At 49.8% G+C, this 12275-nt stretch overlaps 1 protein-coding gene across 20 annotated transcripts in view; it reads left to right on the forward strand.

Annotated features, from left to right (window-relative positions):
- ZNF274 (zinc finger protein 274) overlaps positions 1-12275 on the forward strand; it is a 32483-nt gene that overhangs the window by 17020 nt on the left and 3188 nt on the right. For 10 of the 20 annotated variants that reach the window (XM_074025024.1, XM_065536012.2, XM_074025026.1 and 7 more), the window contains one exon: positions 8278-8760. In XM_074025024.1, coding sequence (XP_073881125.1) covers positions 8278-8760 — 483 coding nt within the window. Of the gene's footprint in view, positions 1-8277; positions 9475-9781; positions 11935-12275 lie in introns of all 20 variants that reach the window. The other 10 variants (XM_005590583.5, XM_065536016.2, XM_065536011.2 and 7 more) reach the window with 2 other exon arrangements.

Raw genomic sequence — 12275 nt, forward strand, 5'->3', positions numbered from 1 at the left:
TCCTGGGCTCTACAAAAAATTTAAAAATTAGCCGTGCATGCCAGGGTGCACACCTCTGAAATACTATTAAAATGATACTATTTGGTCGGGCACGATGGCTCAGGCCTGTAATCTCAGCACTTTGGGAGGCCGAGGCAGGTGGATCACCTGAGGTCAGGAGTTTGAGACCAGCCTGGCAAACATGTCGAAAGCCTGTCTCTACTAAAACTACAAAAAATAGCCAGGTGTGGTGGAGGGCGCCTGTAATCCCAGCTACTTGGGAAGGTGAGGCAGGAGAATTGCTTGAACCCGGGAGGCAGAGGTTGCAGTGAACCGAGATTGCACCATTACACTTCAGCCTGGGCGACAGAGCAAGACTCTGTCTCAAAAAAAAAAAAAAGAAAGATTCAGCAAAATGACATTACAAAATAAATTTATAATAATAGCTTGGCTTGGCCAGGTATGGTGGCTCACACGTGTACTGGGGTGGCTCAATCCCAATACTTTGGGAGGCCAAGATGAATGGATCACTTGAGGCCAGCAGTTCAAGACCAGCTTGGCCAACATGGTGAAACCCCGTCTCTACTAAAACTACAAAAAATTAGCTGGGCGTGGTGGCATGCACCTGTAATTCAGGAGGCTGAGGCATGAGAATGGCGTGAACCCGGGAGTCGGATGTTGCAGTGAGCAGAGATCGCACCACTGCACTCCAGCCTGGGCTAAGGAGTGAGATTCCATCTCAAAAAGAAAGAACAAGCTTTGGTTTACACCAGGAATATCAAATTTGACCTGGATATACAAAAGATATTAAAACCTTTAAAAAGTTACACCAAAGAATAAATTATTAAAGATGAGCAGGACCTATTTGAAGAAAGTCATAAGTGCTGGAGTGTGGAATACTTGATAAATAGAAGTATTAACTTACTTTGAGGGCTTAAAAAGGCTAGAAGTACTGATGTGTTTCAGCAGTAGTGTCCTGAAGTCATTCTAGCCATCAACCTCTGGAGAAATGCTGCTGGAGCCATTTTACCATGGGACCAGAAATACAAGTCCCTGACATGGGCTTGGCTGAAAAGAAGCAAGTGGGGTGCAAACTATGTGTGCTCTCATGTTACAAAGAAGCTATGTTGAATCAACAAATATTACTTGAGCACTTGCCAGGATTCCAGGTACTGTTCCAGGACTGGATCACAGTGACGAGTGGGGCAGGTCTTACACCTGCTTTCATTGGGCCTACATCCATTCCATGGCTGACTGAATCAACAGAAATGAGCTTGCCCATTCATTACCTCAGTCGCACTGGGCACCTTTCAACTGCTCATTGGCCCTGCAGCTAATGCTACTATGTTGGACAGTACAGATTAGAACATCTCATTTATAGAAAGTTCCATTGGACAGCACTGCTCTAGATAGGGTGACAGACATGATAAATTAATCAGATATTTGGGATGGTAATCTGTTGGAAAGAGAAGGAAACAATGGGATATGTTGCTGGGGGACAAGCGAGATATGGGTGGACAGCGGTAGTTTAGAACTAAGCAGGAAGATGGTTCTGAGGAGGTGACATTTGAGCTCAGAGCTGAATGGGAAAGGCGAACCAGGTGAAGATGTTGGGGAAGACTATACCAGGCAGGAGGGTGGTGCACATGTGGATCTCTGGATGAAAGGCCTTATTCTAGGAAAAGTAAGATGCTGGCTGTGGGAGACCCCTGTAGTGTCAAGGGCATGAAATAACAGGGTTTGGAACCCAACTCCTTTGTTGCCCACTATGTTAGGCCGTTCTTACATTGCTATAATTACCTGAGACTGGGTTATTTATGAAGATGAGAGGTTTAATTGACCCACAGTTCTGCAGGCTGTACAAGGGTGGCACTGGCATCTGGTTGGCTTCTGGGGAGGTCTCAGGGAGCTTTTTACTTATGGTGGAAGGCAGGGAACAGGCACATCATGGCAAAAGCAGGAGCCAGAGAGAGGAAGAAGGTGCCACACACTTTTTTTTTTTTTTTTAGACAGGGTCTCACTTTCTTTTTTTTTTTTTTTTTTTTTTTTTTGAGACGGAGTCTGGCTCTGTCGCCCGAGCTGGAGTGCAGTGGCCAGATCTCAGCTCACTGCAAGCTCCGCCTCCCGGGTTTACGCCATTCTCCTGCCTCAGCCTCCCGAGTAGCTGGGACTACAGGCGCCGCCACCTCGCCCGGCTAGTTTTTTGTATTTTTAGTAGAGACAGGGTTTCACCGTGTTAGCCAGGATGGTCTCGATCTCCTGACCTCGTGATCCACCTGTCTCGGCCTCCCAAAGTGCTGGGATTACAGGCTTGAGCCACCACGCCCGGCCGACAGGGTCTCACTTTCACCTAGGCAGTGGTACGATCATGACCCACTGCAGCCTCGACTTCCTGGGCTCAAGCGATTCTCTCACCTCAGCCTCCTGAGTAGCCAGGACTACAGGCGCATGCTGCTACACCTGGCTAATTTTTTGTAGAGATGGGGTTTTGCCATGTTGCCCAGGCTGGTCTAGAATTCCTGGGCTCAAGCAATCCACCTACCTCAGCCTCCCAAGGTGCTGAGATTACAGGCGTTAGCCACTCTGCCCAGCCACACTTTTTTAAACAACCAGATCTCGTGTGAATTAACTTATCACCAGAAGGATGGTGCTAAGCCATTCTTGATGGTTCATCAGGCCCCACCTCCAACACGGCATCACTTTTCAACCTGAGATTTGGTAGGGACACAGAATCAAACCATATCATCCACTCTGCAACCCTGGGCAGGGTTCCTAGCCTATCCCAACATGAATTTCTTTATTATTATTATTATTTTTTTTTTTTTTGCTTTCTGAGATGGAGTTTTGCACTGTCACCCAGGCTGGAATGCAGTGGCACAATCTTGGCTCACTGCAACCTCAGCCTCCCAGGTTTAAGCGATTCTCCCGCCTCAGCCTCCCGAGTAGCTAGGACTACAGGCGCACACCACCACGCCTGGCTAATTTTTGTGTTTTTAGTAGAGATGGGGTTTCACCATGTTGGCTAGGCTGGTCTCAAACTCCTGACCTTGTGGTCTGTCGGCCTCGGCCTCCCAAAGTGCTGGGATTACAGGCGTGAGCCACCGTGCCAGGCGTATTTCTTTTGTGTATGGGTTGTACATTTGCTTCCTGTGACTGTGGGCAGCCTTCATGAAATGGTGGTACTGTCATTGATTCGAAAACTGAGTGATGTCAAGATCAGCAGCAGCCTTTGGCAGATCCTCCTCTAGGCTCTACTTCGGGGTGTGAGATCCACAAGTCCCAGTTGGCAGCCTCAGTGGTCCACTGGAGGAGACAGACGCAGAAGGTAATCCAACAGGGAGCTTAGTGGCACTGAGGGAATGATGAGAGAGAACAGGAAAGCTGAGAGCTTTCCGGACAAGGAGGAAAAGTGATGGAGTACCGTGCCCAGGGATTAGGGGAGCTGAGGGTAAGTACTCTTCTGACTCTTCCCCCACAACAAGCTGCTGAAAAGATCATTGCTTTTTGTTGTCTTTTGGACTAGTATACCTGGCTAATCAGCATTCACTGGGAAACAGCACTGTGAGGAAGACAGCTGCCTAAGGCCTGTTTGTCACCGTGCAAGGGAAGCAGCAGAGAGGTAGAAATATCCTGAGAGAAGAAAATAGTGTCAAGAGAGAGAAAGTAGCAGCTCCCCTCAGCCCTTACCACATGCTGTGCCTGGACAGTATCTAATCACTTCGGCTGAAGAAACTCAGGCTCAAGAAGTTAATCTCTTGATTAAACCCCTTGCTCTGAGCCTCAGTGAATTTGTTTCATAACCCATTAGACAGTTGTAGGTGAGGGGACTGCGTTGCTACGGGCTCATTCAGCTGCCGCGCTCAAAGCCATTTGGAGTTCCAGCTGATAGGGATCATGCAGCTCTACGTGAGTGGGTTGGGTCAGTCATGTCTGTGGAATGAGATGGGTGGAATGAGAATCCAGTTCCACCTCTGCCTGCTGGTGAACTTAAGAGCTTCCATTTTCTTCTCCATGAAGTGGAGCAGCTAATTTCCTGGAATAGACAGTGGTAAGGATTGTCCTAAAGGTCTTGGGATAGTCTGGGTTGAGATGTGGAGGACTGAGGTGCACAGAATGAGTCCATCACTTCCCCACCAGTTTCTGGGTTCGTGGCCTGTCTTGTTCACTGTGGTGTCCTTGGTTCCATAGCATGCAAAAGGTGCTTTATGATAACTGTGTACAGAACAGAGTGTGGTGCCTCATGGGTTGATGATCAAGATTAAAGCAGAAGTAAGTACATTAGAAGTCGGGGGCCGGGCGCGGTGGCTCAAGCCTGTAATCCCAGCACTTTGGGAGGCCGAGGCGGGCGGATCACGAGGTCAGGAGATCGAGACCATCCTGGCTAACACGGTGAAACCCCGTCTCTACTAAAAAATACAAAAATCTAGCCGGGCGAGGTGGCGGGCGCCTGTAGTCCCAGCTACTCGGGAGGCTGAGGCAGGAGAATGGCGTGAACCCGGGAGGCGGAGCTTGCAGTGAGCTGAGATCCGGCCACTGCAGTCCAGCCTGGGCAACAGAGCAAGACTCTGTCTCAAAAAAAAAAAAAAAAAAAAAAAAAGAAGTCGGGGGGGGGAGGGTGGAGTAGAAGAATCCAACAGTTTTCCTAGGGGCTAAGGCACTAAAATCCCTCAATTAAGGAATACAGAAAGAAAATTTTAGAAATTTATGAAGTAACATGTTAAGATTTTTTAAGTGTCATGCATGATTACCTAAAATAGTGCTGGCGGCCCAGTGCTGGTCTGCCACTGACCCCCCCTAGGAAGTAAAGATTCAGTTGGTGCATATCCCATGTCCTAGGCATTTAGTCCAGTGCTGCTGGGCCGCCAGTAAATCTTATCCCCAGCTGCTTCTCAGGAAAAAGTCAAGCTTTAAGAGCTGTAATTGGGGTATGCGGTGGCTCACACCTGTAATCCCAGCACTTTGGCAGGCCGAGATGGGCGGATCACCTAAGGTCAGGAGTTCGAGACCAGTCTGGCCAACATGGCGAAACCCCGTCTCTACTAAAAATACAAAAATTAGCTGGGCATGGCGGCGGGCACCTGTAATCCCAGCTGCTCGGGAGGCTGACAGAATTGCTTGAATCAGGGAGGCGGAGGTTGCAGTGAGCCGAGATCGCGCCACTGCACTCCAGCCTGGGCGATTAGGAGTGAAGCTCCGTCTCAAAAAACAAAACAAAACAAAAAAACGCTGTAATTGAGAGAAAATAAATGAAGTATGCCCTCAAATGAAGAAAAGTTATTTGGGGCGAAATAAGTCCCCAGAAGTCCTAAGAAACAGAAAGGGAATTAAATATAGATCACAGCAGTTATAAATAAGCGGGAGCGGGCAAGCCCCCAAAATGAAAATACCTCAAAAGCTTATTTGGGGGAAGAGGTTGGAAATAGGTGCTCAAGTGTGTCTGATTAATCTTATCAAGAAGAAAAATCACTTCAAGCGTAGACTAGGAATGGTCAAGAATTAAAAGCGTGGCTCAGGTCCTGCTCTACAACTGCGCCACCTCGCTGGAAGGACGGCGTGGGCTGCAAGGAGGCGGCGCGGCCGCTGGCTCTGGGCGGATCCCAGCGCGGAGCTGACTACCTGGGCCCGTGCCAGCAGTGGGCACCTCCAGTCAAACCTGTGCAGCGCGCAGACAGGAAGCCCAGACAGACCAGGGCTTGTACTCGAGAAACGGGAGAGGGAAGGGGTTGGGAGCCGCCTGCTGTGGCCTCAGCGGAAGGTCTCCCCCAGCCCGCGAAGTCCGGCGAAATACTTTCAAGTGAGGCAGGCGTGGAAGCTCCTGCCGCGCTGCCCCGTTGCCCCATGTAGGCCCAGGACGTGTCCCTGTCAGCCGGTAGTGGGGAGAACGGTACCGGAAGCCCGTGTCTCAGAGGCTGCTGGGAGCTGTAGTGCCCGCGGGTGACGTAGTTCTGGGCGCTTTTCCGGGTCCGGGAGGCGGGGTTAGAGGCGTCGACCCATTTCGCTGGCAGAGAGAGCGAGTCTTGTGTGGACGGTGATTTGGGCGAAAGGGTCAGCTTATGGTTGTGGCTTCGAATTCCTGAGTGCGCGATGACGGAGACCAGGGCCGAGGAGGGTCTTGTGCAGGCGGCCACCGGGCTCTGAAAGATGCTTCCGCTGGAGCTTTTTTATTTTTAACGTAGCTGCAGCTGTTGCACACTAGTAATTTTATGCCCTGCGACCGCTTTTCTGCGTTGTAGTAATCCCGCTAAAACTAGTGCAGGTTTTACTGCTTACAAGGGAGTTTTTAACAATTTTCTTAAACTGTGTTACAACACTACCTGTTCTTCCAGCTTTGTCCTAACACACACCGCGCGGGGCAGGAATTGTATGTTGTGGAAATAAAGACCTAGGCCGTCCAGATGAGCACACGCAGAGGTTGACTCAGAGCCAGGTATAGTAGGGAGCCAGCCATGGTCCCTTGTGTTCTGTAGAGAGGGTCAAAGGCAGGTAGGGAGTGAGAAGACGTGCATTTATAAGGGAGGGTTCTGAGTGGAGAACCCTATTGGCTTGGCGGGGAGCAATAAAAGGGTATACTGGCAGTCATCTAAGTCCTGACCTGTGCTTGTTGCGAGGTTGTGGGTCAGTGCTGTGTTAGCTATATTTGGTTTGGCTGTGGTGTTTTTATTCATTCCCTTGGTGCCTCTATACCTATCTTCATCTACGAATAGCTCCAGTAGATTCATCCAGTGAAAGTATTTGTGGTTCCTTGCTGTGGCTTTGCTAGTTCATGCTGAGCTACTTCCTGGTAAAATTGTACTAACCATTTATACTCACAACAGCAAGGGTGAAATTGCAGGTTTGTTCTTGTCGTTGCCACTAAACACTACAAATATCAGAAGTAAGTCATAATCTGTAGTTATTTATGCTTTTATATTTGTTTTTAAGGCTTCATTTGTTAGGGACAATGTCAGGCTTGGTAACCAAGGCTGGAGTGCAGTGGTGCAATCATAGATAACTGTAAAATCAAATTCTTGGGCCCAAGCAGCCCTCCTGCCTCGGGCTCCCAAGTAGCTAAGACCACAGGTGTATGCCATCACACCCGACTAATTTAAACTTTTTTAGAGACAGGGTCTTACTATGTTACCCAGGCTGGTCTCAAGCTCCTGGCGTGAAGCGAATCTCCTACCTCGGCCTCCCAAAGTGCAGGGATCATAGGTGTGAGCCACTCTGCTGGCCAGATTATTTAGAATTAGCATTTTGGAGGGGAGTTTTAGTGGGCTTTCTTGTTTCCTGTTGTTTTGTGCTGCCTCCTCAGCATTTCAGGACCGTCCTGGTGTTCAGTTTAGCAGTGTGCTCTTGTGGACTCTGTGCCAGGACCCAGAGCCCCTACCTTTCCCAGATATCCTCGTTCTTGTCCCCAGTGGAGGTTGGAGAAGGTTATTTTTCCTGTGACTGTGGATACATGTACAGTGTCACAGATCCCTTCTCAACCCTCATTGCCTTTTGTTCTTTTCCCTATAACAGCTATATGGAGATATAATTCACACATTGTAAAGTTCATTCTTGTAAAGTGTACAGTTCAGTGTTTTTAAATATATTCACAAGGTTGTACAGTTTTCACTGCTATCTAATTCCAGAACATTTTCTTCACCCAAGAAAGAAACCCCATACCCATTAGCAGTCTCCCACCAATCCTCTCAATTTCTCCATTTCCTAACAATTACTAATCTACTTGTCTGTCTTTGGATTTGTATATTCTGGACATTTCATATTATATGTTGCCTTTTTTGTCTGGCTTATTTTACTTAGCATGATGTTTTCAAGGTTCACCTGTGTTGTGGCATATATTAGTAGTACTTCATTCCTTTTGATTGCCAATATTTCATTGTATGAATAGATCACAATTTGTTTATACATTCCTCAGTTGATAGACAATGGATTATTTGTACTTTTTGGCTATTATGGATAACACTTCAGTGAACATTCTTATAGAAGTTTTTGGGGGCATATGCTTTCAATTTTCTTAGCTATATATACTTGGGGGGAATCTCTGGGTCATGGATAACTATGTGTTTAACTTCTGAGGATTTGCTAACCTGTTTCGCAGAGCGGTACAGCATTTTATATTCCCACCAACAGTGTATGAGTATTCCAGTTTTTCCACATCCTCTCCTGTTACCATCATCTTTGGTAACAGCCATCCCAGTGGGTGTGAAGTATATTCCACTGTGGTTTTGACTTGTATTTTCCTAGTGAATAATGATGTTGAGCATCTTTTCATGTGCTTATTCTCATTTATCTTGCTCTGCTTTTGACTTACAGAGTATTCTGAGCTCCAGCTGGACCCTAAATTGGATCCTCTTCCTGCTGAGAGTCCCCTGATGAACATTGAGGTTGTTGAGGTCCTCACACTGAACCAGGAGGTGGCTGGTCCCCGGAATGCCCAGATCCAGGCCCTATATGCTGAAGATGGAAGCCTGAGCCCAGATGCCCCCAGTGAGGAGGTCCAACAGCAGGGCAAGCATCCAGGTGACCCTGAGGCCGCTCGCCAGAGGTTCCGGCAGTTCCGTTATAAGGACATGACAGGTCCCCGGGAGGCCCTGGACCAGCTCCGACAGCTGTGTCACCAGTGGCTGCAGCCTGAGGCACGCTCCAAGGAGCAGATCCTGGAGCTGCTGGTGCTAGAGCAGTTCCTAGGTGCACTGCCTGTGAAGCTACGGACATGGGTGGAATCGCAGCACCCAGAGAACTGCCAAGAGGTGGTGGCCCTGGTAGAGGGTGTGACCTGGATATCTGAGGAGGAAGGTAAGTGGAAGGGTGGGTAGAGGGACAGCTTAATGAGGGTGTCTTGGAGGACCCTGTAGGGGAGATAAGAACTCCAGGCTTCCTGGGAAGGTCGTGGGAAGGATTGTGCCCACTCCATACAGACTGAGGACATCCACGTTCCCCACGTGTTCCTGAGTCAGAGCCACTGAAACCCCTGCATTCTTTAGCCCTTCGTGGGCTTCTGATGGATGCACACAGATGAAGTGCTTCATTTTCATCCCTCTGGCATCCCTGCTGCACCATAAACCCTATAGCACTTGATAAGATAGATGGGACTACTGAGCTCACGGAGCCTGCAGTAGCAGGAGAGACAGGGATTTGACAAATGAGAATGCATAGAAAAATGCTGGGGCTGCGAGGAGCTCGAGGTGATGGTAAGGTTCATGAAGGTCTGCAGCTGACACCTGGTGTGGAGTGGAACTTGGCCAGGGTAAAGAAAGGGGGTAGGAAAGATGTGCCATGTAGAGGGAAGCACTGCCTGTAAGGACCAAGATGGAAGGGATCACAGTAAATGCAAAACTCAGAAAAATCGGGTATGTCTGTGATGGAAGCGAGCAGAGGGTGGAGCTGGCACAGCCAGTGGGGACTTTAGTCCTAAAGCAAAGCAAAATGTTCTTCTAAAACAGTAGGGTTCGATCCCTGTGTTCCAGAAACTGGTGGCACCACTGGATTTGACCTTTAGAGATCCACCAGGCTAGCCGGGCGCGGTGGCTCACGCCTGTAATCCCAGCACTTTGGGAGGCCGAGGCGGGCGGATCACAAGGTCAGGAGATCGAGACCACGGTGAAACCCCGTCTCTACTAAAAATACAAAAAATTAGCCGGGCGCGGTTGTGGGCGCCTGTAGTCCCAGCTACTTGGGAGGCTGAGGCAGGAGAATGGCGTGAACCCGGGAGGCGGAGCTTGCAGTGAGCCGAGATCGCGCCACTGCACTCCAGCCTGGGCGACAGAGCGAGACTCCGTCTCAACAAAAAAAAAAAAAAAAAAAAAAAATCCACCAGGCTGCATGGGTGGTGGATGGTGGACAGAGGATGGGAGTGAGGCTGGACACACAGGCTACCCGCAGCTATTGCCATGCCCTTTGATGGGTGGTGTCTCGGATAGGAACAATGGTGATGGCCGACTGGGGAGAGAGTACACGTGTGGAGTGTGTATTTGGAAGTAAGACTCCAAGACTCGGTTTCTTCATCAGGCTGAGTTTCACAGAGTGTGCGTGCTTCTGCATTGCTCACCTCCATTTTCCACATTCACAGGTGCCCAGAAGAGGTTTCTGATGTGAGCAAATGACTGACTGGTTGATGTTTGTGATTGCGGGGAAGGGGAAGGTATCCTGCAGGGGGATGGTGGGATTCTAAGAGGCCAGGGCATCCTGGAGATGCAGGTATCCGAGGCAGCAGGGCAGGCACTTGCATGAGTTGTGTCAGATGCACCAAGTCTGGGGTGCTGTACTTGGCAGAATAATTGCCCCAAAGGTGTCCATGTCCTGCCTCCTGGACCCTGTGAATAAGTTGCCTCACATGACAAAGGGAACTTTGCAGAAACAATTAACTTAAGGATCTTGAGAGGGAGAGATGCACTGGATTATTTGAGTGGATCTAACATAACCACAGGGGCCCTTAGGAGAGGGAGGTTGGAGGGTCAGAGGAGATGTAATGATAGAAGCAGCTGATAGAGGAAGAAGCCATAAGCCAAGTGTTTGGGGCGGCCTCTAGAAGCTGGAAAAGGCAAGGAATGGATTCTCCCTTGGAGCCTCCAAAAGGAACACAGCCATGCTAACACCTTCATTTTAGCCCAGTGAGGCACAAACCAGACTTATCTCCAGAACCATAAGGTAATACATTTGCATTAATCTGAGCCGCTGGCATTGTGACAATTCACTATAGCAGCAGTAGGAAACTAGTTAGTTAGGTGCCAAGGAGACAGTTGTAGGGTTAATGAGGTGAAAGTCAGTGAATTCACCCTTTGTTTAACCTCAGGGGTGAATGAAATAAATTAGTGCCACAGAAGACAGTGGGAAGAGGCTTTCCAGAGAACCCTGAGAATCTCACATTATGTGATCAGTGTGTTAGCTGGGACTCTTGGATGTGACTGCTGCAAAGCCTTGCACAGAATGGCTCATGGGAGAAGGAGAATTTATTGAAAAAGTTCCATGGTGCTCGAGCATCAGGCAGGGCTGGACCCAGGAGCTCCAGTAGTGTCCTCCAGACTTGTTCTGTGTCTCATTCTTACCTCTTCTGCTCTCCACTGGCTTCACTCATGGGCAGGCTGTCTGCCTGCATGGGATTTCTCTTTCCCAAATGTTCCAGCTAAAGCCTTGTTGGCTCCAATCATCTGGCCATAGGCTGTGTTCATCCCAGATCTAATCACTGTGGCCAAGAGAAAGGGATGGCCCAGTGGGCCAGCCTAAGTCATCTTGTTGCCCACCTTGATGGTGGGGGTGGATTAGCATTGTGGAAGCCTGTGGACCATGTGGGGTCATGTGAGGAAGGTTGGAATGAAGGAGCCGTGGTTAGAGGCGTCCTCGGCCTGGGTGGAGCTGTTGTTTCCTTAGGTGGAGGAGCCTTGGTGACGTTCACTTCAAGATGGCTGCATGTTGTGGGTCCGGGGACAGTCTCACCTTCCACGAGGTGGGAGGAGAGAAGGAGGAAGGAAGAGGTGCCTGAATAGGCGCGGTGGAGGGCTTGGAGGCCGGAAACAGGGGCTTTGACTCTAAGGAGGAGGTGTCAGTCAGCTGCCTCACAGGAGGGGCTGGGGCCCTCAGCCGCCCTCGGAAACGGAAGGAGTGGTCTCAGCAGTGAGGACACTGGTGCCCTGTGACCCTTGGAGGATGAGCCATCCTGGGCCCATCCAGGTGCAGGCACTCAGGCACGTGCTGTGAGGGGAGCTGAGCTGGTGAGAAGGGAGGATAGGAACAGAGGCTGTCATGGAGTCACAGTACGATGCAGGTGTGCGGTGGCCCCATGGGTTGCAAAGAGGCCACCCTTGCCCTGCCCAAGGGTCCCCACACCTGCTGACCTCCTCTGGTTGGTGTCTCCTCCCAGTACTTCCTGCAGGACAACCTGCCGAGGGCACCACCTGCTGCCTTGAGGTCACTGCCCAGCAGGAGGAGAAGCAGGAGGATGCAGCCATCTGCCCAGTGACAGTGCTCTCTGAGGTAAGCGGGGAGTGTCGCCCTTTTTTGGTCACAGCATCTCCTGTGAGGCAGGCCCACCCCTGAGGCATCCACTCTGCCCTGGGCTTTCCTAAGACCTCCCACAGGCTGGGGCATTCTGAGATTGTGAGCTCTTAGGTCTGTGCTGAAGCAATCTGAGTATGAAGAGCAGCCCTGCCCTCCAGCCACCATGGCGTCACTGGGGACAAGGCATGGTGACTCAGGAGTTGAGAAAGCAGGAGGCAAAAGGGAAGGAACTAAGTGTTTACAGAGACTTGAGAGGTGGAACTACCACAGGCAGGCACATCTGTATGCAGGTCAGAACAAGAGAGCCCTCATTCAGA

The sequence above is a fragment of the Macaca fascicularis genome, chromosome 19, assembly GCF_037993035.2.
Source record: "Macaca fascicularis isolate 582-1 chromosome 19, T2T-MFA8v1.1".
Classification (NCBI taxonomy): domain Eukaryota; kingdom Metazoa; phylum Chordata; class Mammalia; order Primates; family Cercopithecidae; genus Macaca; species Macaca fascicularis.